Genomic DNA, 22,891 nt, shown 5'->3' with positions numbered 1-22,891 from the left:
TTCAAATCACCAAAGGTGACTAATAAAATATCACCCTTCGTTTCCCATTATTAAAAAAAGTTTAAAAAAAAATAAACTTGATATTGCCGCATCAGTAACAGTCCAAAATAATACAATATTATAAAATGTATCCCTACAATGACCTCCACACGGAGAAAAAAAATGCAAAACGGAAGAATTGCTGATTTTTTTTTTTTATCACACTTTCCAACCCTGAATATGTAATCTAAAAGTTGTATGTATTCTAAAATGTAACTAATAAAATAATGAAAAGAATCATAGCTCCATAAAAAGAAAGTCCACATTCAGAAAAAAAGAAAGAATTATGGCTCCCCAAAAATAAAATATATATGTATATATATATATATATATATATATATATATATATATATATATATATATATATAAATTGGCATCACGATATTAGTGCTAATTTGTAGAACAAACATAATGTGTGATTTTTAAAGTTAACAATGTTAAAATAAAATCTGAACTAAAAAAACTGCAGAATTTTTTTATTACATTCCAAGTAACCCAGTGTCTGCTTGAAACATATGACTGCCATTAACCATCTGTCTGCTGCAAGTATATGACTGCCATTAACCATCTGTCTGCTGCAAGTATATGACTGCCATTAACCATCTGTCTGCTGCAAGTATGACTGCCATTAACCATCTGTGTGCTGCAAGTATATGACTGCCATTAACCATCTGTCTGCTGCAAGTATATGACTGCCATTAACCATCTGTCTGCTGCAAGTATATGACTGCCATTAACCATCTGTCTGCTGCAAGTATATGACTGCCATTAACCATCTGTCTGCTGCAAGTATGACTGCCATTAACCATCTGTGTGCTGCAAGTATATGACTGCCATTAACCATCTGTCTGCTGCAAGTATATGACTGCCATTAACCATCTGTCTGCTGCAAGTATATGACTGCCATTAACCATCTGTCTGCTGCAAGTATATGTCTGCCATTAACCATCTGTCTGCTGCAAGTATATGACTGCCATTAACCATCTGTCTGCTGCAAGTATGACTGCCATTAACCATCTGTCTGCTGCAAGTATGACTGCCATTAACCATCTGTCTGCTGCAAGTATGACTGCCATTAACCATCTGTCTGCTGCAAGTATGACTGCCATTAACCATCTGTCTGCTGCAAGTATATGACTGCCATTAACCATCTGTCTGCTGCAAGTATATGACTGCCATTAACCATCTGTCTGCTGCAAGTATATGACTGCCATTAACCATCTGTCTGCTGCAAGTATATGACTGCCATGAACCATCTGTCTGCTGCAAGTATATGTCTGCCATTAACCATCTGTCTGCTGCAAGTATATGACTGCCATTGACCATCTGTCTGCTGCAAGTATATGACTGCCTTTAACCATCTGTCTGCTGCAAGTATATGACTGCCATTGACCATCTGTCTGCTGCAAGTATATGACTGCCTTTAACCATCTGTCTGCTGCAAGTATATGACTGCCATTGACCATCTGTCTGCTGCAAGTATATGTCTGCCATTAACCATTTGCCTGCTGTAAGCATTTAGTTGCGATTAATCATTTGCTTGCAGCTATTCCGAATTGTCTATACATCCACTGTTCTTTTGTGTATCCGCACCCTAGACTCTGCTTCATTCGGTGCTTTCTGCGGTTCTATATACTGGTTCTCACTGATCCATGTGCCATCTGGCAAGGTCCGACCACTGTTTCGTTGCCTCGTAGAAGGCTTAGAAGGCTACGTAGCGTCCGGGGCAGTGAAGCAAGTGGGTGACATATCATTCACTGGGGGCCATATATAATCCTTGGGTTTTACCACCATTTGATCACTGCTCCGTATTGACCAATGCTGGAGAAAAATGAAGCTCTTGCCACATACTGTTCTTCTGTGCTGCTCTCGGGCTAATAAATGCTGGCAGAGAACGTCCAGACTCCCAGATCTGTGTAATATGTGGCGAGTACAGAAATGTCTGTGGCTCTGTGATCTCTGGATTTATAGATCATGTGAATGGAATTGATCTTGGGATAATCAGATTTGGGGCAATCCTCGAACGCTGTGATGTCGCCATCTAGTGGCAGACTGTGATTTCACATTCTGTAGGATTTCCCTTTCCGCGGACGTGCGGCACAGGACCAGCTTGTAATTGGTTGGGGTCCTTTTATTAAATGAAGATTTAGCGGAACTTTTCCAAATCCAGATGAGGTTATAGTGCAGAGTGGGGAGGGAGACACGACAAGGTTTTCTTGCCAAAACAAAACAGTCTTCCATACTTTTCATGTGATAATATCTGCAGGTGTAAGTAACATGGTGGGGGATGGTAGCGCTTAGTGCAGGGTCACCTTCTGTAGTATCGGGGTCAGATTGGATTGTTCTGCCTAAAGAGAAGAGGTATACAGCAATAAGTAATACTGCGAGGAAGGGGCAGCTGGGACCCTCAATGACCGCCCCTCTATATACCACCATATAATCTGACCGCCCCTCTATATACCACCATATAATCTGACCGCCCCTCTATATACCACCATATAATCTGACCGCCCCTCTATATACCACCATATAATCTGACCGCCCCTCTATATACCACCATATAATCTGACCGCCCCTCTATATACCACCATATAATCTGACCGCCCCTCTATATACCACCATGTAATCTGACCGCCCCTCTATATACCACCATATAATCTGACCGCCCCTCTATATACCACCATATAATCTGACCGCCCCTCTATATACCACCATATAATCTGACCGCCCCTCTATATACCACCATATAATCTGACCGCCCCTCTATATACCACCATGTAATCTGACCGCCCCTCTATATACCACCATATAATCTGACCGCCCCTCTATATACCACCATATAATCTGACCGCCCCTCTATATACCACCATATAATCTGACTGCCCCTCTATATACCACCATATAATCTGACCGCCCCTCTATATACCACCATATAATCTGACTGCCCCTCTATATACCACCATATAATCTGACTGCCCCTCTATATACCACCATATAATCTGACCGCCCCTCTATATAACACCATTTAACCTGACTGCCCCTCTATATACCACCATGTAATCTGACCGCCCCTCTATATACCACCCTGTAACTTGACTGCCCCTCTATATACCACAATATAATCTGATTGCCCCTCTATATACCACCATATAATCTGACCGCCCCTCTATATAACACCATTTAACCTGACTGCCCCTCTATATACCACCATGTAATCTGACCGCCCCTCTATATACCACCATATAATCTGACCTCCCCTCTATATACCACCCTGTAACCTGACTGCCCCTCTATATACCACCATATAATCTAACTGCCCCTCTATATACCACCATGTAACCTGACTGCCCCTTCTATATACCACCATGTAATCTGACTGCCCCACTATATACCACCATATAATCTGACTGCCCCTCTATATAACACCATTTAACCTGACTGCCCTTCTATATACCACCATGTAATCTGACTGCCCCTCTATATACCACCCTGTAACCTGACTGCCCCTCTATATACCACCATATAATCTGACTGCCCCTCTATATAACACCATTTAACCTGACTGCCCCTCTATATACCACCATGTAATCTGACTGCCCCACTATATACCACCATGTAACCTGACTGCCCCTCTATATACCACCATGTAACCTGACTGCCCCTCTATATACCACCATGTAACCTGACTGCCCCTCTATATACCACCATGTAATCTGACTGCCCCACTATATACCACCCTGTAACCTGACTGCCCCTCTATATACCACCATATAATCTGACTGCCCCTCTATATACCACCATGTAACCTGACTGCCCCTCTATATACCACCATGTAATCTGACTGCCCCACTATATACCACCATGTAATCTGACTGCCCCACTATATACCACCATATAATCTGACTGCCCCTCTATATACCACCATATAATCTGACTGCCCCTCTATATACCACCATATAATCTGACCGCCCCTCTATATAACACCATTTAACCTGACTGCCCCTCTATATACCACCATGTAATCTGACCGCCCCTCTATATACCACCATGTAATCTGACCTCCCCTCTATATACCACCCTGTAACTTGACTGCCCCTCTATATACCACCATATAATCTGACTGCCCCTCTATATACCACCATATAATCTGACCGCCCCTCTATATAACACCATTTAACCTGACTGCCCCTCTATATACCACCATATAATCTGACTGCCCCTCTATATACCACCATATAATCTGACCTCCCCTCTATATACCACCCTGTAACCTGACTGCCCCTCTATATAACACCATTTAACCTGACTGCCCTTCTATATACCACCATGTAATCTGACTGCCCCTCTATATACCACCCTGTAATCTGACCGCCCCTCTATATACCACCCTGTAACCTGACAGCTCCTCTATATACCACCCTGTAACCTCACAGCCCCACTATATACCACCATGTAACCTTGCTGCCCCTCTATATACCACGACTGCTCCTCTATATACCACCCTGTAACCTGACCGCCTCTATATACCACCCTGTAATCTGACAGCTCCTCTATATACCACCCTGTAATCTGGCTGCCCCTCTATATACCACCATGTAACCTGGCTGCCCCTCTATATACCACGACTGCCCCTCTATATACCACCATGTAACATGACCGCCATGTGTTCTTCTTTACCTGCTTGGCAGCTCCCAGTTTGTCCAGTTCCACCAGTACCCTCCTCCCGTACTCCGGGTGCACGTCTGAGAAGTTCTTTACCTGGAAATACAGAATACGGCGACTACTTTGAGGCTCGGTTGGACAACTATAGAAATATCCGAGCTACATGTTGGCAGCAGACGTCCATCACTCGGTGCCCACCTGCCATTTTCTACCATGGTTGGCAGGGGCACAGCTGTGTTCCGCTTGGCTGCTTTTTCTTTTTCAGACTGTTTCTCTCCCCCATGCTTTACACTGCAGCTCTGCCTGCATAGATTTCCACTGATTGTTGTGTAAGAATCGTAGCTTACCGCTCTCTTCTGAATGAAAAGTTGGGCTCCAGACAAGCTCTCTGCGATGTTCTCACAAAGCCGCTGCCGCTCCTCTTGTGACAGATCCAGGTAGAATTTTCTCACCTGCAAAGAAAACCAGAAGGACTGACCCGAGAGGCTAGAATTGTGGAGTAGGAGACCAACGGCAGCCTCTGGTCTGCACATCATAGAAAGACCCCACCCCTTCACATTATCCTCTGATCACCCAAATTATACAGGACCTTCCCACCCTGTACGACTCGTAGTCCTAAGCCTAGTGCTCCCTGCAGGCCTACCCCGATCCTAGGCCCAGTTCTACACCCAGTACTTTCTGCATATCTATGGCCAGTAATCCTAACAGTTGTACCTGGTACTCCCCGCAGCCCTCGGCCCACTCCTCCCTGCGGCCTCAGGCCTGTTTTCTTCCCATGGCCAAAGGCCCGCTCCCCCACCCCCACCCGCGGCCCCAGGCCTGCTCCTTCCCACAGTCCCAGGCCCACTCCTCCCCACGGTCCCAGGCACGCTCCTCCCCACGGTCCCAGGCACGCTCCTCCCCGTGGTCCCAGGCACGCTCCTCCCCGTGGCCCCAAGCACACTCCTCCCCATGGCCCCAGGCCCACTCCTCCCCACGGTCCCAGGCACGCTCCTCCCCGTGGCCCCAGGCACACTCCTCCCCGTGGCCCCAGGCACGCTCCTCCCCGTGGCCCCAGGCACGCTCCTCCCCGTGGCCCCAGGCACGCTCCTCCCCGTGGCCCCAAGCACGCTCCTCCCCGTGGCCCCAGGCCCCCTCCTCCCCACGGTCCCAGGCACGCTTCTCCCCATGGCCCCAGGCCTACTCCTCCCCACGGTCCCAGGCACGCTTCTCCCCACGTTCCCAGGCACGCTACTCTCCACGGTCTCAGACATGCTCCTCCCCACAGTCCCAGGCACGCTCCTCCCCACGGCCGCAGGCACGCTCCTCTCCACGGTCTCAGGCACGCTCCTCTCCACGGCCCCAGGCACGCTCCTCCCCACGGCCCCAGGCACGTTCCTCTCCACGATCTCAGGCATGCCCCTCCCCACGGTCCCAGGCACGCTCCTCCCCACGGTCCCAGGCACGCTCCTCCCTGTGGCCCCAGGCACGCTCCTCCCCACGGCCCCAGGCACGTTCCTCTCCACGGTCTCAGGCATGCCCCTCCCCACGGTCCCAGGCACGCTCCTCCCCGTGGTCCCAGGCATGCTCCTCCCCACGGTCCCAGACACGCTCCTCCCTGTGGCCCCTGGCACGCTCCTCCCCACGGTCCCAGGCCCGCTCCTCCCCACAGTCCCAGTCCCACTCCTCCCCCCTGCGGCCCCAGGCATGCTCCCATCGCACCATGAGTAATAATTACCTGAGACACGTTATCTTCTGAATCGTCGTACCTGGCCACATCCCCTTGTACGCTGGATGAGCTCTGCTGGTACTCACGCCTGTCCTGGGGACCCCCATAACTGTTTGGATAATAGTTCGGAGCATTTCCTTAGTGGAAAATGAAGTCATGAGTTTTAGGCATCAGAATAAATGATAAATTATTATGTAATCACACGATCTGCGATGAAATAACGGGTCATTCTATGTGATACATGGAGGGGTCCCAAGCAGTGCACCCCATTTTTTATCTCCTAATACCCCAAAAGAACATGCAAAGCTTTCTAGTATATCCACAGGACAGGCAATAATTGGCTAATGGCCACCGATCCCGAGGACCCCGAGCGAGCGGTAAGTGACCACCGGTCCTGAGGACATATTCTGGTGATGTGCCACCACTTACCTTGATTTTCACCCATTGCCATTAACCCATCACGCTGTACATTGGCGGCTCTAGACCTCATCGGGGCGTTTACTGGAATCTGCGCAAAATTCACTCCCAGCCGGTAACGCTGAGCATCTCCGTAGGCAAACATGCGCCCCTGGAAATAACATAGATCCAAAGAGATTAGATCCTATCATTTGCAGGTCTCATTTAAAGATGACCGATTAATATTTATTTTTATTACTTAGTGTAAATGCCGCCGTTCTCCTGAATCCGGCGATGTTTTTCGTTCGTTCCTGCTCCTCTCCGTTCTCAAGATATGGTCTTGTCTTCCCTGTATATAAATCTAGCCTTTTTAACCAAGTGGGCGTGCACCCTCTAGACAACGCCTACAATACTGCTGAAGTCCACACCCGCTTGGCTAACAGACTAGATTTATATACTGGGAAAAAAAGGCCATATCTCAGGAACAGAGAGGAGCAGGAAAAAAAGAAAAACATCACCGGATTCAGGAGAACAGCGGCATTTACACCAGGATAAAGTGGCTCCTGAGATTTATACCTGGCATTGTCTATCTGTTCTCCTCTATTAACATATTATATATACATATACACACAGCCGGCCGTCTCTTACATGCAGGACCTTGTCAGGACTGGGCTCGATTCCTGGCACCAAGTTACTTGGCGAGAAGGCGAGCTGCTCCACTTCAGCAAAGAAGTTGACTGGATTCCTGTTCAATGTAAACTTTCCTATGGGTATCAACGGGAACTCATCCTCGTACCAGACCTGTAATAAAAAAAAAATGTGATGCGAGAAACTGTGCCAAGTGCCGAAATAAGAAAAAAATCTATCATTACTGTGTGTATAGCTTCTATGGAGACATGTGTTGCCATGGTAACAGACTACAAACAAACCATATGTAGTCGGAACCTTTTCTCACCTACTTCTTCCATATAAGGGAGAGATCAACGAATCCGGGGAGGATGAGTAAAGCTTATTTTGTTTGTTTTTTTTACAATGAACTGTATATATCCAAAGTAGAATTTCAAAAAGTGGACAACCCCTATAAGGAGTGCATTGGGCAAGATACACAGAATGATCAAAAATGGCTCTTCTTCTTCTTTTACCTTTGTGACATCGAAAGGGTTGAACGGCATCTTCTTGACTTGTTCCGGGGTCATGACTTGGATGCACAATGTCCAGGATGGGAAGTCGCCCTTATTTATGGCGTCCTGAAGATCGGTATTGGCGTAGTCAGGATTTTTTGCCGCCAGAGCCTTCGCCGTCTCTCTGGGCAGATTTTTCAGCCCCTGGTTAGACTGGAGGGAATACGAGAAGTCGTACGAAGAGTCTGGCAGATCAGGATGATACGAGCCTCAGATACGCACCGTCCACTGGAATTTCGCAAACACGGCCTCCCCCTGGGCGTTCACCAGCTTAAACGCGTGGTTCGAAAATCCATCCATGTGTCGATATCCATCAGGAATGCCCTTGTCCGAAAACAGGTGGGTGACCTACGTGTAGACAGGATGGGGGGTCATTAACCATCTCCTGGTATTAGAGGGCACGTACAATATGGAAACCCAGGCACTGGTCATAGAAGACGGAATACGGGCTAGTTAATATTGCGCTACCTAATACCAGCCATGGTGCCCACATAATGCCAGCTATGGGACCCTCACATCAGCCATAGTGCCCGCATAATGCCAGCCATAGTGCCCACATAATGCCAGCCATGGGACCCTCACATCAGCCATAGTGCCCACATAATGCCAGCCATGGAACCGACACATCAGTCAGTGCCCACATAACGCCAGCCATGGGACCCACACATAAGCCATAGTGCCTACATAATGCCAGCCATGGAACCCACACATCATCCATAGTGCCCACATAATGCCAGCCATGGAATCCGCACATCAGTCATGGTGCCCACATAATGCCAGCCATGGGACCCGCACATCAGCTATAGTGCCCACATAATGCCAGCCATGGGACCCACACATCAGCCATAGTGCCCACATAATGCCAGCCATGGAATCCACACATCAGTCATGGTGCCCACATAATGCCAGCCATGGGACCCACACATCATCCATAGTGCCCACATAATGCCAGCCATGGAACCCACACATCATCCATAATGCCCACATAATGCCAGCCATGGAACCCACACATCAGTCATAGTGCCCGCATAATGCCAGCCATGGAACCCACACATCATCCATAATGCCCACATAATGCCAGCCATGGAACCCACACATCATCCATAGTGCCCACATAATGTCACCCATGGGACCCACACATCAGTCATAGTGCCCGCATAATGCCAGCCATGGAACCCACACATCAGCCATAGTGCCCACATAATGCCAGCCATGGGACCCTCACATCAGCCATAGTGCCCTCATAATGCCAGCCATGGGACCCTCACATCAGCCATAGTGCCCACATAATGCCAGCCATGGGACCCTCACATCATCCATAGTGCCCACATAATGGCCGCCATGGGACCCACACATCAGTCATAGTGCCCGCATAATGCCAGCCATGGAACCCACACATCAGCCATAGTGCCCACATAATGCCAGCTATGGGACCCTCACATCAGCCATAGTGCCCACATAATGCCAGCTATGGAACCCACACAAGCCATAGTGCCCACATAATGCCAGCCATGGGACCCTCACATCAGCCATAGTGCCCACATAATGCCAGCTATGGAACCCACACAAGCCATAGTGCCCACATAATGCCAGCCATGGGACCCACACATCAGCCATAGTGCCCACATAATGCCAGCCATGGAACCCACACATCAGCCATAGTGCCCACATAATGCCAGCCATGGGACCCACACATCAGCCATAGTGCCCACATAATGCCAGCCATGGAATCCGCACATCAGTCATGGTGCCCACATAATGCCAGCCATGGGACCCACACATCAGCCACGGCACTCACATAATGCCAGCCATGGCACCCACACATCAGCCATAGTGCCCACATAATGCCAGACATGGAATCCGCACATCAGCCACGGTGCCCACATAATGCCAGCCATGGGACCCACACATCAGCCACGGTACTCACATAATTCCAGCCATGGCACCCACACATCAGCCATAGTGCCCACATAATGCCAGCCATGGGTCCCACACATCAGCCATAGTGCCCGCATAATGCCAGCCATGGAACCCATACATCAGTCATAGTGCCCGCAAAATGCCAGCCATGGGACCCATACATCAGTCATAGAGTCATAGTGCCACATAATGCCAGCCATGGTACCAAAACCATACCAGCCACACTGCCCACATAATACTAGTCATAGTGCCCACATAATGCCAGCCATGGCACCCACACATCAGCCATAGTGCCCACATAATGCCAGCCATGGGTCCCACACATCAGCCATAGTGCCCGCAAAATGCCAGCCATGGGACCCATACATCAGTCATAGAGTCATAGTGCCACATAATGCCAGCCATGGTACCAAGACCATACCAGCCACACTGCCCACATAATACTAGTCATAGAGCCCACATAATGCCAGCCATGGCACCCGCACATCAGCCATAGTGCCCACATACCAGCCACGTTGCCCACATAATAATAATTAAAGTGCACACATAATGCCAGCCATGGTGCCAAGACAATATCAGCCATGGTGCCCCATAATACTAATTATAGTGCCATTGTAACGCTATCCATGGAGACCACATGATACCAGCCAGGTGGGTGACGTACGTGTAGACAGGATGTGGGGTCATTAACCATCTACTGGTATCGGAGGGCATGTACAGTATAGAAACCCAGGCACTGGTCATAGAATATGGTATATGGGCTAGTTAATAATGAGCTACATAATGCCAGCCACGGTGCCCACATAATACTAGCCATAATGCCTGTGTAATATTAATCATAGTGCCCATATAATGCCGTCCGTGGTACCCACATAATGCCAGCCATAGTAGCCACACATCAACCATAGTGCCCCTCTAATGCCAGCCATGGTACCCACATAATGCCAGCCATGGTACCAAGAAAATAACAGCCACGATGCCCACATAATACCAGCCATAATGCCTTCATAATACTAATCATATTGCCCACATATCAGCTATAGTGCCTGCATGATACCAGCTAGGGTACCAAGATAATGCCAGCCACATTGCCCACATAATACTAATTATAGTGCCCACATAATGCCAGCTATGGTACCAAGACATTATCAGACATGGTGCTCACATAATACTAGCCATAATGCCTTTATAATACTAATTAGTACCCACATAATACCAGCTATGGCACCCACATATCAGTCATGGTGCCCACATAATGCCAAATAATTACATTTTCTACATGGTTGTCTTTCCAATAGGGCTTCCACTAAACTAATCAGCAGCCGCTATTAGAAGGTGCCGGGATCAGACCGCACCGTGGCCTCATCCACGTGATCTCTCTAGTGGATCAGGACAATCGAAAACCTCACAATGAGCAACGCATGGTGTCTGGTACCTCGTGTAGGCTTTCAGGACGAAGGCTCAAGAAATCCCACAGCATGTTTGGGTCTTTACGATGAGTCTGAGGGTTCCTCTTCTGAGCATGGGAAAGTGATGGAAACTACAAGAGAATAGGTTGTGAGTGAGACAAATCCAGAAGAAACTCCATGATGAGCGTCATGTATGACTAGTGGGAGAAGATGACATATTGTGGATCCTCTTACTACAGATCTGTATGGGACCCACCAACATCAAAACATAGATTTCAGATGTCCTCTCCAAAATGTCCCATTCAAGATGTCCTACAACCAGCTATGGGTCATGTTCTCCAGTGTTGAGGTCTTTACATGCCATATGATACCACAATATACAGTTGTACTCAAAAGTTTACATACCCCGGCAGAATTTTTGCTTTCTTAGCCATTTTTCTGAGAATATGAATGGTAACATCAAAACGTTTTCTCCACTCATGGTTAGTGGTTGGGTGAAGCCATTTATTGTCAAACTACTGTGTTTTCTCTTATGAAATCATAATTACAACCCAAAACATCCAAATTACCCTGATCAAAAGTTCACATACCCCATTTCTTAATACTGTGTATTGCCCCCTCTAACATCAATGACAGCTTGAAGTCTTTTGTGGTAGTTGTGGATGAGGTTCTTTATTTTCTCAGATGGTAAAGCTGCCCACTCTTCTTGGCAAAAAGCCTCCAGTTCCTGTAAATTCCTAGGCTGTCTAGCATGAACTAAGCGCTTGAGATTTCCCCAGAGTGGCTCAATGATATTGAGGTCAGGAGACTGAGATGACCGCTCCAGAACCTTCACATTGTTCTGCTCAAGCCAATGACAGGTTGACTTGGCCTTGTGTTTTGGATCGTTGTCATGTTGGAACGTCCAAGTACGTCCCATGCGCAGCTTCCAAGATGATGAGTGCAAATTTGCCTCCAGTATTTGCTGATAAAGTGCTGCATTTATCTTTTCTTCAATTTTGACCAAGTTTCCTGTGCCTTTGCCACATCCCCAAAACATCAGCGATCCACCTCCGTGCTTTACAGTTGGATTGGTGTTCCTTTCATCATACGCCTTGTTGACCTCTCTCCAAATGCAACGTTTATGGTTGGAGCCAAAGAGTTCAATTTTGTTCTCATCACTCCAAATTACCTTGCTCCAGAACTTTTGAGGCTTGTTTCTGTGCTGTTTTGCGTATTGTAGGCGAGATACTTTTGTGGCATTTGTGCAGTAATGGCTTTCTTCTGGTGACTCGACCATACCGCCCATTTTTCTTCAAGTGCCTCCTTATTGTGCATCTTGAAACAGCCACACCGCTAGTTTTCAGAGAGTCCTGTATTTCAGCTGATGTTATTTGTGGGTTTTTCATTGCATCCCGAGCAATTTTCCTGGCAGTTGTGGTCGACATTTTTGTTGGTCTACCGGACCGTGGTTTTGTTTTTACAGAGCTCCTGATTTTCCATTTGTTAATCACAGTTTGAACGCTGCTGACTGGCATTATCAATTCCTTGGATATCTTTCTGTATCCCTTTCCTGTTTTATACAGTTTAACTACTTTTTCCTGTAGATCCGTTGCCAATTCTTTTGCTTTCCACATGACTCACAATCCAGAAACGTCAGTGGCTGGATAAAAGATGCAAAAGTCTGTCTGGATCCCAGAAACTCACTCAGCTTTTATGCACACACTGATTACAAGCAAACAGGTCACAGGAGAGGATGTTACCTTTAGTAGCCATTCACACCCATTTGTGTCAACCTCTGTGCATGTTCTCAGGCCAAAATCACGAGGGCATGTAAACTTTTGATCAGGGTCATTTGGATGTTTTCGGTTGTCATTATGATTTAAAAAGAGAAACTACAGTAGTTTGACAATAAATGGCTTCACCCAACCACTAACCATGAGTGGAGAAAAAGTTTTGGTGTTATCATTCACATACTTTGAAAAAATGCCAAGAAAGCAAAATTTCTACCGGGGTATTTAAACTTTTTGGAACAACTGTATTGGATGAATGAACCAAGCGTCTGGATAATCTCATGTCTCATTAGCTTATTCCCTTACATGAAAGTCTTTGGTCAAACATCATCATGTAGACTATAGACCATGGTGGCCACGCCAACACACACACATTCCAGGCAAGTCTCTTCGGAGCAGGACAACTCTTCTAGAATATACCGGAGACTCCCAGAAGAAAGGGAGATTTTCCAGGCAAGTCTCCCGGAGATGGAGAACACTTTTAGGCTATACCTGAGGCTTTGAGAAGTAGGAGAGACCTGCCAGGAAAGTCTACCGGTAGCAGTGTAATCCCCCTTAGAGGCAAGGATTTCTTTTGTTCATGACGCAGAGGCCTGGCTCCAAGACAAATGTTGAGAAGGCAGATAAAGGGAATGGCCTAAAATGGAGCGTGGTCTTCAAATGTTGGGGTGTTGATAGAACAAATTTTGTTGACATGCAAAGACTTCAAAAATAGTTTAGAAAATCTGGCAAGTAAGTAGTTAACCAGTACATTGGCCCATACCCTAAAAACAAAGGAAACATATCAGTGACCCCATAACAGAACAGTAGAGAGTAGCACTCATTTTCCCGAAAAAGACAGCCTCGTCATATAAATTTACCGTCCCCGAGGGCCTCACATCAAACACCAAAAGGGGCCAGATGCCTACTCGTTGGGTTTTCCACATGCCTAATCGTTGGGTTGGGTATTCCTGCTCTGAACCAATCCAAAAAAGTGCAGGGAATGAGGGGCCACAAATGAGTGAGACGACCAGATATAATAGAGGGGGCATCAATACTGACCAAGATGGGGTCCCTTATGAAGAATATTGGGGTGTTATTCCCAACAATATCCCAGTTTCCTTGTTGCGTGTAGAATTTTACAGCGAATCCGCGAGGATCTCTAACCAGTTCTGATGTCCCTGTTTCTCCAGCTGCGAAAATAATCATTAAAAATACGTTAAGGAAGGAACAGAGAAGTGCAGGGGACGTCTCATTGCTCCGCCATCAACCTCAGAAGGAAGAGTCCGCATTTCTAGCTCACAGGAGCCACGAGGGCCGTTATGTGGACTGTCCAACCTTAGGGTCCTTAGGGACTTTTTTTCCCCTACTTTCCAGGCAGAAAACTTACTGTAAGCGTCAATGTGTACGAGAACAATCATCATTTCTGCCAGAGTAGGAAGAACAGCTCTGGAGCACAAAATGCTGCTCTAACAAAGCTTAGAACTTACTGGTAGTAGAGAAGCGGACGGCTACCGGCGTCTTCTTCCCGACGTACTGAAACATTTGGGCCTTGCAATACTTGGTGATATCATGAGTGACCTCGAAGCAACCGAACGCTCCTGAAATACAAAAACGTAGTAGAGTAAGGTGGGGGGCTCCTTATTACCGCACCCCCGCATCCCATAAAGCAGGATAACATCTGTCTGATAAGAGTAGAACCAAAGAGAAAATTAATTTATGGAAAATTCCACTTTGCAGCACGCCATAAAATGCTGTGCTAATTTGCATAACTGCTCTCACGCAGACAGTAACGGCGTCGTTTAAATTCGAAATTTTAAATTTGAAATTGTGCGGCTTTCCAGAGAGCAGTGCATTATGGGAGCTCAGGTAGCAGTTATATAATGACCGTATACAACATGGTGTCCTTTTGAAAAAAATCTTCACCCCTTCCCGGCCATTTTTTCCTCCCCTTCTTCCCAGGGCCATAACTTTCTATTTTTCCACCAATATCGCCGTATGAGGCGTTTTTAGGGAAACGAGTTGCACTTTTGAATGACACTGCGAAACGAGAAAAAACATTCCAGGTGTTTTGAAACTTTAAAAAAAAGTGCAATTTCCCAATTGTTTTTTCTTTTTTCTTTTTTTTTTTTTTTAAGTCACCATGTTCATTATATAGTAAAACCGACCTGATAATATGATTCTCTGGATTGGTGCGAGTTCACAGATACCACACATGTGTAGTTTAATATTTTATTTAAGTGGTGAAAAATAATCTGAAATTTGTATGAAAATATATATTTTTTTGTGTTTGTCGCCATTTTACGAGACCTGTAGCGTCTCCATTTTCTGTGATCTGGGTGACGGCTTATTTTTTGCGGTACGAGACGATATTTTAATTAATAACATTTTGGGGTAGATACAATGTTTTGATCTCTTCTTATTGTATTTTATTGCAATGTTGTGGAGACCAAAAACAGTAAGATATAGAGAGGAGTATGCCGCTGTCAGACACCTTTAGCAAGGATCAGGCATGCTGAAATTCAACATGCCCAATCCTTTCCCCAAAATATTCTGAATTATCAGCCGACCATCCGATATCTGCACATAGCAGGCAAAATGGTATAAAAAATGTAAATAAATATACAGTTTCAATTTTTTTTATCATTACACTGTCCTGCCGGACTTTCTTACCGGCGCCACGAGCGTGCACCACCCTCTCGGGAATACGCTCCCGGACAAAGTGAGAAATTTCTTCAATGAATATTGCATCCTGAAGGAGAACTGGCCCTCGAGGGCCCACAGTCAATGAAGTGGTCAAGTTTCCGATGGGGTCTCCATTGGACGTGGTCATCAGCTCCGGCTATAGAGAGAGTAAAAAAAGGACATTTCTATAGCAAGTCATCAAAGTCTTACTACTGCCCATGGTGGGAAATTGGGGATCCGTCACTGTGAGACCACTATGGATGTCACAATACATGGTGGAATAGGATTTGGGGGTCACTTATAATCAATGTCACTGCATATCACTGACCCCTCTACAGCACTAAACCCTGCACATCACTGACTCCTGCACAGCGCTAAACCCTGCACATCACAGACCACTGCACATCACTGACCCCTGCAAAGCACGGACCCCTGCACATCACTGACCCCTGCACATCACTGACCCCTGCACATCACTGACCCCTGCACATCACTGACCCCAGCACAGCACTGACCACTGCACATCACTGACTCCTGCACAGCGCTAAACCCTGCACATCACAGACCCCTGCACATCACTGTCTCCTGCACATCACTGACCCCTGCACATCACTGACCCCTGCACATCACTGACCCCAGCACAGCATTGATCCCTGCACAGCACAAACCCCTGCACATCACTGACCCCTGCAGATCACTGACCCCTGCACATCACAGACCCCTGCACAATACTGACTCCTGCACAGCGCTAAACCCTGCACATCACAGACCCCTGAACAGCACAGACTCCTGCACATCATTGACCCCAGCACAGCATTGATCCCTGCACAGCACAAACCCCTGCAAAGCACGGACCCCGGCACAGCACAGACCCCTGCACATCACTGACCCCTGCACATCACTGAACCCTGTACATCACTGACCCCTGTACATCTTTACATCCCTGACCCCTGCACAGCACAGACCCCTGCACAGCACTGACCCCTGAACAGCACAACCCCCTGCACAGCACAGACCCCTGCACATCACTGACCCTTGTACATCACTGACCCCTGTACATCTGTACATCACTGACCTCTACACATCACTGACCCCTGCACATCACTGACCCCTGTACATCACTGACCCCTGCACATCTGTACATCACTGACCCCTGCACATCACTGACCCCTGCACATCTGTACATCTCTGACCCCTGTACATCACTGACTCCTGCACATCACTGACCCCTGCACATCTGTACATCACTGACCCCTGTACATCACTGACCCCTGCACATCACTGACCCCTGCACATCTGTACATCACTGACCCCTGTACATCACTGACTCCTGCACATCACTGACCCCTGCACATCTGTACATCACTGACCCCTGTACATCACTGACCCCTGCACATCACTGACCCCTGCACATCTGTACATCACTGACGTCTGTACATCACTGACCCCTGCACAGCACAGACCCCTGCACATCACTGACCCCTGCACATCTGTACATCACTGACCCCTGCACATCTGTACATCACTGACCCCTGTACATCACTGACCCCTGCACAGCACAGACCCCTGAATAGCACAGTCCCCTGCACAGCACAGACCCCCCGCACAGAACTGATCCTACATAGCACTGATCCATGCACTGGATTGACGCTGCACAGGCTACAGGACATCACATATAGATTACAGAGAGTATACATACAGTACAGAGCAAAAGTTTGAACACACCTTCTCATTTAAAGATTTTCTGTATTTTCATGACTATGAAAATTGTACATTCACACTGAAGGCATCAAAACTATGAATTAACACATGTGGAATTATATACTTAACAAAAAAGTGTGAAACAACTGAAATTATGTCTTATATTCTAGGTTCTTCAAAGTAGCCACCTTTTGCTTTGATGACTGTTTTGCACACTCTTGGCATTCTCTTGATGAGCTTCAAGAGGTAGTCACCGGGAATGTTCTTCCAACAATCTTGAAGGAGTTCCCAGAGATGCTTAGCACTTGTTGGCCCTTTTGCCTTCACTCTGTGTCCAGCTCACCCCAAACCATCCCGATTGGGTTCAGGTCTGGTGACTGTGAAGGCCAGGTCATCTGGCGTAACACCCCATCACTCTCCTTCTTGGTCAAATAGCCCTTACACAGCCTGGAGGTGTGATTGTGGTCATTGTCCTGTTGAAAAATAAATGATGGTCCAACTAAACGCAAACCGGATGGAATAGCATGCCGCTGCAAGATGCTGTGGTAGCCATGCTGGATCAGTATGTCTTCAATTTTGAATAAATCCCCAACAGTGTCACCAGCAAAGCCCCCCCACACCATCACACCTCCTCCTCCATGCTTCACGGTGGGAACCAGGCATGTAGAGTCCATCCGTTCACCTTTTCTGCGTCGCACAAAGACACGGTGGTTGGAAACAAAGATCTCAAATTTGGACTCATCAGACCAAAGCACAGATTTCCACTGGTCTAATGTCCATTCCTTGTGTTCTTTAGCCCAAACAAGTCTCTTCTGCTTGTTGCCTGTCCTTAGCAGTGGTTTCCTAGCAGCTATTTTACCATGAAGGCCTGCTGCACAAAGTCTCCTCTTAACAGTTGTAGAGATGTGTCTGCTGCTAGAACTCTGTGTGGCATTGACCTGGTCTCTAATCTGAGCTGCTGTTAACCTGCGATTTCTGAGGCTGGTGACTCGGATAAACTTATCCTCAGAAGCAGAGGTGACTCTTGGTCTTCCTTTCCTGGGGCGATTCTCATGTGAGTCAGTTTCTTTGTAGCGCTTGATGGTTTTTGCAACTGCACTTGGGGACACTTTCAAAGTTTTCCCAATTTTTCAGACTGACTGACCTTCATTTCTTAAAGTAATGATGGCCACTCGTTTTTCTTTACTTAGCTGCTTTTTTCTTGCCATAATACAAATGCTAACAGTCTATTCAGTAGGACTATCAGCTGTGTATCCACCAGACTTCTGCTCAACACAACTGATGGTCCCAACCCCATTTATAAGGCAAGAAATCCCACTTATTAAACCCGATAGGGCACACCTGTGAAGTGAAAACCATTCCCGGTGACTACCTCTTGAAGCTCATCAAGAGAATGCCAAAAGTGTGCAAAGCAGTCATCAAAGCAAAAGGTGGCTACTTTGAAGAACCAAGAATATAAGACATAATTTCACACTTTTTTGTTCAGTATATAATTCCACATGTATTAATTCATAGTTTTGATGCCTTCAGTGTGAATGTACAATTTTCATAGTCATGAAAATACAGAAAAATCTTTAAATGAGAAGGTGTGTCCAAACTTTTGGTCTATTATATAAGGTACTGTATATAATCTGATGTCCTGTCGCCGGTGCAGGATCAGTCCAGTGCATATAGCATATGGTATATGAGATACTGTGACTACAGACATCACACGTAATACCGTACACACACTGTTATATGTACACACATATATATGACAATATGCATCTAGTGTATAACATCTAATGTCTGTCATATACCAGTAACAAGTCATCCTGTATACTGGGTGTAATGCACTACGTGAACAGACATCAGGTGTATACACAGGACCATCCTGGGCAGGTTATTCAGCCAAATCCTTCTACAATGGTCAGATGTAGTAGATCTATTCTGACATTTCACCAACTTACACTAAGTGCATCTTTTTTTCTTAGACGTGTGTAAAAGCACAAGGTTTCTCCTTGTGGAAAGTGACATACCAGCTCTGGCTTGTCAAGGTAAGGAGACTTATTCGCCGTGCAATGCTCCTCTGGGAAATTTAATATGCAAATTGCATCTTCAGAGAAAAAGAGAACTTGAACTCTATAGCGCCACCTATTGGAAGTAGCGATCCTACAAGTCACAATCAAACCCTTTTATTGAGATACTGATTTGGCTTTTATCCTAAGTCATATTGCAAGACTCGTTAAAGGGTTGATTGTGATTTGTAGGATCGCTACTTCCAACAGGTGGTGCTAAAGCGTTCAAGTCCTCTTTTTCTCTGAAAAATGGCAATTTGCAAGGAAAAGCACAGTGTTCTACTATCTACTACACTTGAAAAAAACATATACCCTGCTTAAAGGATATATGTCACCCCCCAAAAGACAGTTAGTTTACGCTACTTGTATAGTCCTATAGGGGAAATAGCCCCTATAAACCCTGCTACATCAATTTTGCTTTTGTAGTTTTTCCAGAAAAAATGAGTTTTATTTTAAATGTAAATGAGAGCTCCTCAGCAGGGTTGTGGAGTCGGAGTCAGGGAAATTGAGGAGTCGGATGTTTGGATTATGGACTCCAGCCCTTCTCCTCAGTGCACCGCTGGCATAGCCAAGGGCTCAGTACAGTTGCACTCTCCTCCCTCTCTCCTGTCTCCATTAGTTGACCATATTGTGTGATCCTTGTGTGCAGTGAGTGGAGGTTGCAGACAGGAGAGTGGGAGCTTCAGACAGGAGAGTGGGAGCTGCAGACAGGAAAGTGGGAGCTGCAGACAGGAAAGTGGGAGCTGCAGACAGGAAAGTGGGGGCTTCAGACAGGAGAGGAAGCTGCAGACAGAAGAGTGGGAACTTCAGACAGGAGAGTGGGAGCTGCAGACAGGAGAGTGGAGACGGCAGACAGGAGAGTGGGAGCTGCAGACAGGAGAGGGGGAGCTGCAGACAGGAGAGGGGGAGCTGCAGATAGGAGAGGGAGCTGCAGACAGAAGAGTGGGAGCTTCAGATGACACGAGAGTGAGAGCCGCAGATAGGAGAGTGGGAGCTGCAGACAGGAGAGTGGAGACTGCAGACAGGAGAGTGGGAGCTACAGACAGGAAAGGGGGAGCTGCAGACAGGAGAGTGGAAGCTACAGATAGAGGGAGCTGCAGACAGAAGAGTGGGAGCTTCAGACACGAGAGTGGGAGCTGCAGACAATAGAGCGGGCGCTGCAGACCAGAGAGTGGAGGCTGCAGACAGGAAAGTTGGCTGAAGGCAGGAGAGTGGGGGCTGCAGACAGGAGAGTGGGAACTGCAGACAGGAGAGTGGGAGCTGCAGACAGGAGAGTGGGAACTGCAGACAGGAGAGTGGGAGCTGCAGACAGGAGAGTGGAGGCTGCAGACAGGAGAGTGGGAGCTGCAGACAGTAGAGTGGGGGCTTCAGACAGGAGAGTGGGGGCTGCAGACAGGAGAGTGGGAGCTGCAGACAGGAGAGTGGGAGCTTCAGACAGGAGAGTTGGGGCTGCAGACAGGAGAGTGGGAGCTTCATACAGGACAGTGGGAGCTTCAGACAGGAGAGTGGGGGCTGTAGAAAGGAGAGTCGGGGTTGCAGACAGGAGAGGGAGGGCTGCAGACAGGAGAGTGGAGACTGCAGACAGGAGAGTGGGAGCTGCATATAGGAGAGTGGGAGCTGCAGACAGGAAAGTGGGAGCTGCAGACATGAGAGGGAGCTGCAGACAGAAGAGTGGGAGCTTCAGACACAAGAGTGGGAGCCGCAGATAGGAGAGTGGGGGCTGCAGACAGGAGAGTGGAGACTGCAGAAAGGAGAGTGGGAGCTGCAGACAGGAGAGTGGTTACTGCAGACAGGAAAGTGGGAGCTGCAGACTAGAGAGTGGGGGCTGCAAACAGGAGAGTTGGCTGAAGACAGGAGAGTGGGGGCTGCAGACCGGAGAGTGGGGGCTGCAGACCGGAGAGTGGGGGCTGCAGACCGGAGAGTGGGGGCTGCAGACCGGAGAGTGGGGGCTGCAGACCGGAGAGTGGGGGCTGCAGACCGGAGAGTGGGGGCTGCAGCCCGGAGAGTGGGGGCTGCAGACAGGAGAGTGGGGGCTGCAGACAGGAGAGTGGGGGCTGCAAACAGGAGAGTTGGCTGAAGACAGGAGAGTGGGGGCTGCAGACAGGAGAGTGGGAGCTGCAGACAGGAGAGTGGAGGCTGCAGACAGGAGAGTGGGAGCTTCAGACAGGAGAGTTGGGGCTGCAGACAGGAGAGTGGGAGCTGCAGACAGGAGAGTGGGAGCTTCAGACAGGAGAGTTGGGGCTGCAGACAGGAGAGTGGGAGCTTCATACAGGACAGTGGGAGCTTCAGACAGGAGAGTGGGGGCTGCAGAAAGGAGAGTCGGGGCTGCAGACAGGAGAGGGAGGGCTGCAGACAGGAGAGTGGAGACTGCAGACAGGAGAGTGGGAGCTGCATATAGGAGAGTGGGAGCTGCAGACAGGAAAGTGGGAGCTGCAGACAGGAAAGTGGGAGCTGCAGACATGAGAGGGAGCTGCAGACATGAGAGGGAGCTGCAGACAGAAGAGTGGGAGCTTCAGACACAGGAGAGTGGGGGCTGCAGACAGGAGAGTGGAGACTGCAGAAAGGAGAGTGGGAGCTGCAGACAGGAGAGTGGGAGCTTCATACAGGACAGTGGGAGCTTCAGACAGGAGAGTGGGGGCTGCAGACAGGAGAGTGGGGGCTTCAGGCAGGAGAGTGGGGGCTGCAGACAGGAGAGTGGGGGCTTCAGGCAGGAGAGTGGGGGCTGCAGACAGGAGAGTGGGAGCTGCAGACAGGAGAGTGGGAGCTTCAGACAGGAGAGTTGGGGCTGCAGACAGGAGAGTGGGAGCTTCATACAGGACAGTGGGAGCTTCAGACAGGAGAGTGGGGGCTGCAGAAAGGAGAGTCGGGGCTGCAGACAGGAGAGGGAGGGCTGCAGACAGGAGAGTGGAGACTGCAGACAGGAGAGTGGGAGCTGCATATAGGAGAGTGGGAGCTGCAGACAGGAAAGTGGGAGCTGCAGACAGGAAAGTGGGAGCTGCAGACATGAGAGGGAGCTGCAGACATGAGAGGGAGCTGCAGACAGAAGAGTGGGAGCTTCAGACACAGGAGAGTGGGGGCTGCAGACAGGAGAGTGGAGACTGCAGAAAGGAGAGTGGGAGCTGCAGACAGGAGAGTGGAGACTGCAGATAGGAGAGTGGGAGCTTCAGACACGAGAGTGGGAGCCACAGATAGGAGAGTGGGAGCTGCAGACAGGAGAGTGGAGACTGCAGACTGCAGACAGGAGAGTGGGAGCTGCAGACAGTAGAGTGGGCGCTGAAGACAGGAGAATGGGAGCTGCAGACCGGAGAGTGGGGGCTGCAGACCGGAGAGTGGGGGCTGCAGACCGGAGAGTGGGGGCTGCAGACCGGAGAGTGGGGGCTGC

At 48.2% G+C, this 22,891-nt stretch overlaps 1 protein-coding gene across 1 annotated transcript in view; it reads right to left on the bottom strand.

Annotated features, from left to right (window-relative positions):
• Positions 1 to 498: 498 nt before the first annotated feature.
• Positions 499 to 22,891, bottom strand: part of LOC138649786 (catalase-like) — a 28,419-nt gene continuing 6,026 nt past the window's right edge. The window contains exons 2-13 of the mRNA XM_069740470.1: positions 15,740 to 15,908; positions 14,557 to 14,667; positions 14,129 to 14,259; positions 11,342 to 11,446; positions 8,209 to 8,334; positions 7,948 to 8,139; positions 7,454 to 7,606; positions 6,839 to 6,977; positions 6,419 to 6,546; positions 5,049 to 5,153; positions 4,717 to 4,797; positions 499 to 2,387 (exon numbers count right to left, since the gene is read on the bottom strand). Of these exons, the coding sequence (XP_069596571.1) occupies positions 2,337 to 2,387; positions 4,717 to 4,797; positions 5,049 to 5,153; positions 6,419 to 6,546; positions 6,839 to 6,977; positions 7,454 to 7,606; positions 7,948 to 8,139; positions 8,209 to 8,334; positions 11,342 to 11,446; positions 14,129 to 14,259; positions 14,557 to 14,667; positions 15,740 to 15,908 (1,491 nt within the window). The 3' untranslated portion in view covers positions 499 to 2,336. The remainder of the gene's footprint in view (positions 2,388 to 4,716; positions 4,798 to 5,048; positions 5,154 to 6,418; positions 6,547 to 6,838; positions 6,978 to 7,453; positions 7,607 to 7,947; positions 8,140 to 8,208; positions 8,335 to 11,341; positions 11,447 to 14,128; positions 14,260 to 14,556; positions 14,668 to 15,739; positions 15,909 to 22,891) is intronic.

This window comes from Ranitomeya imitator, chromosome 9, assembly GCF_032444005.1.
Source record: "Ranitomeya imitator isolate aRanImi1 chromosome 9, aRanImi1.pri, whole genome shotgun sequence".
Taxonomy (NCBI): Eukaryota; Metazoa; Chordata; class Amphibia; order Anura; family Dendrobatidae; genus Ranitomeya; species Ranitomeya imitator.
This window is presented reverse-complemented; position numbering and strand designations above follow the sequence as displayed.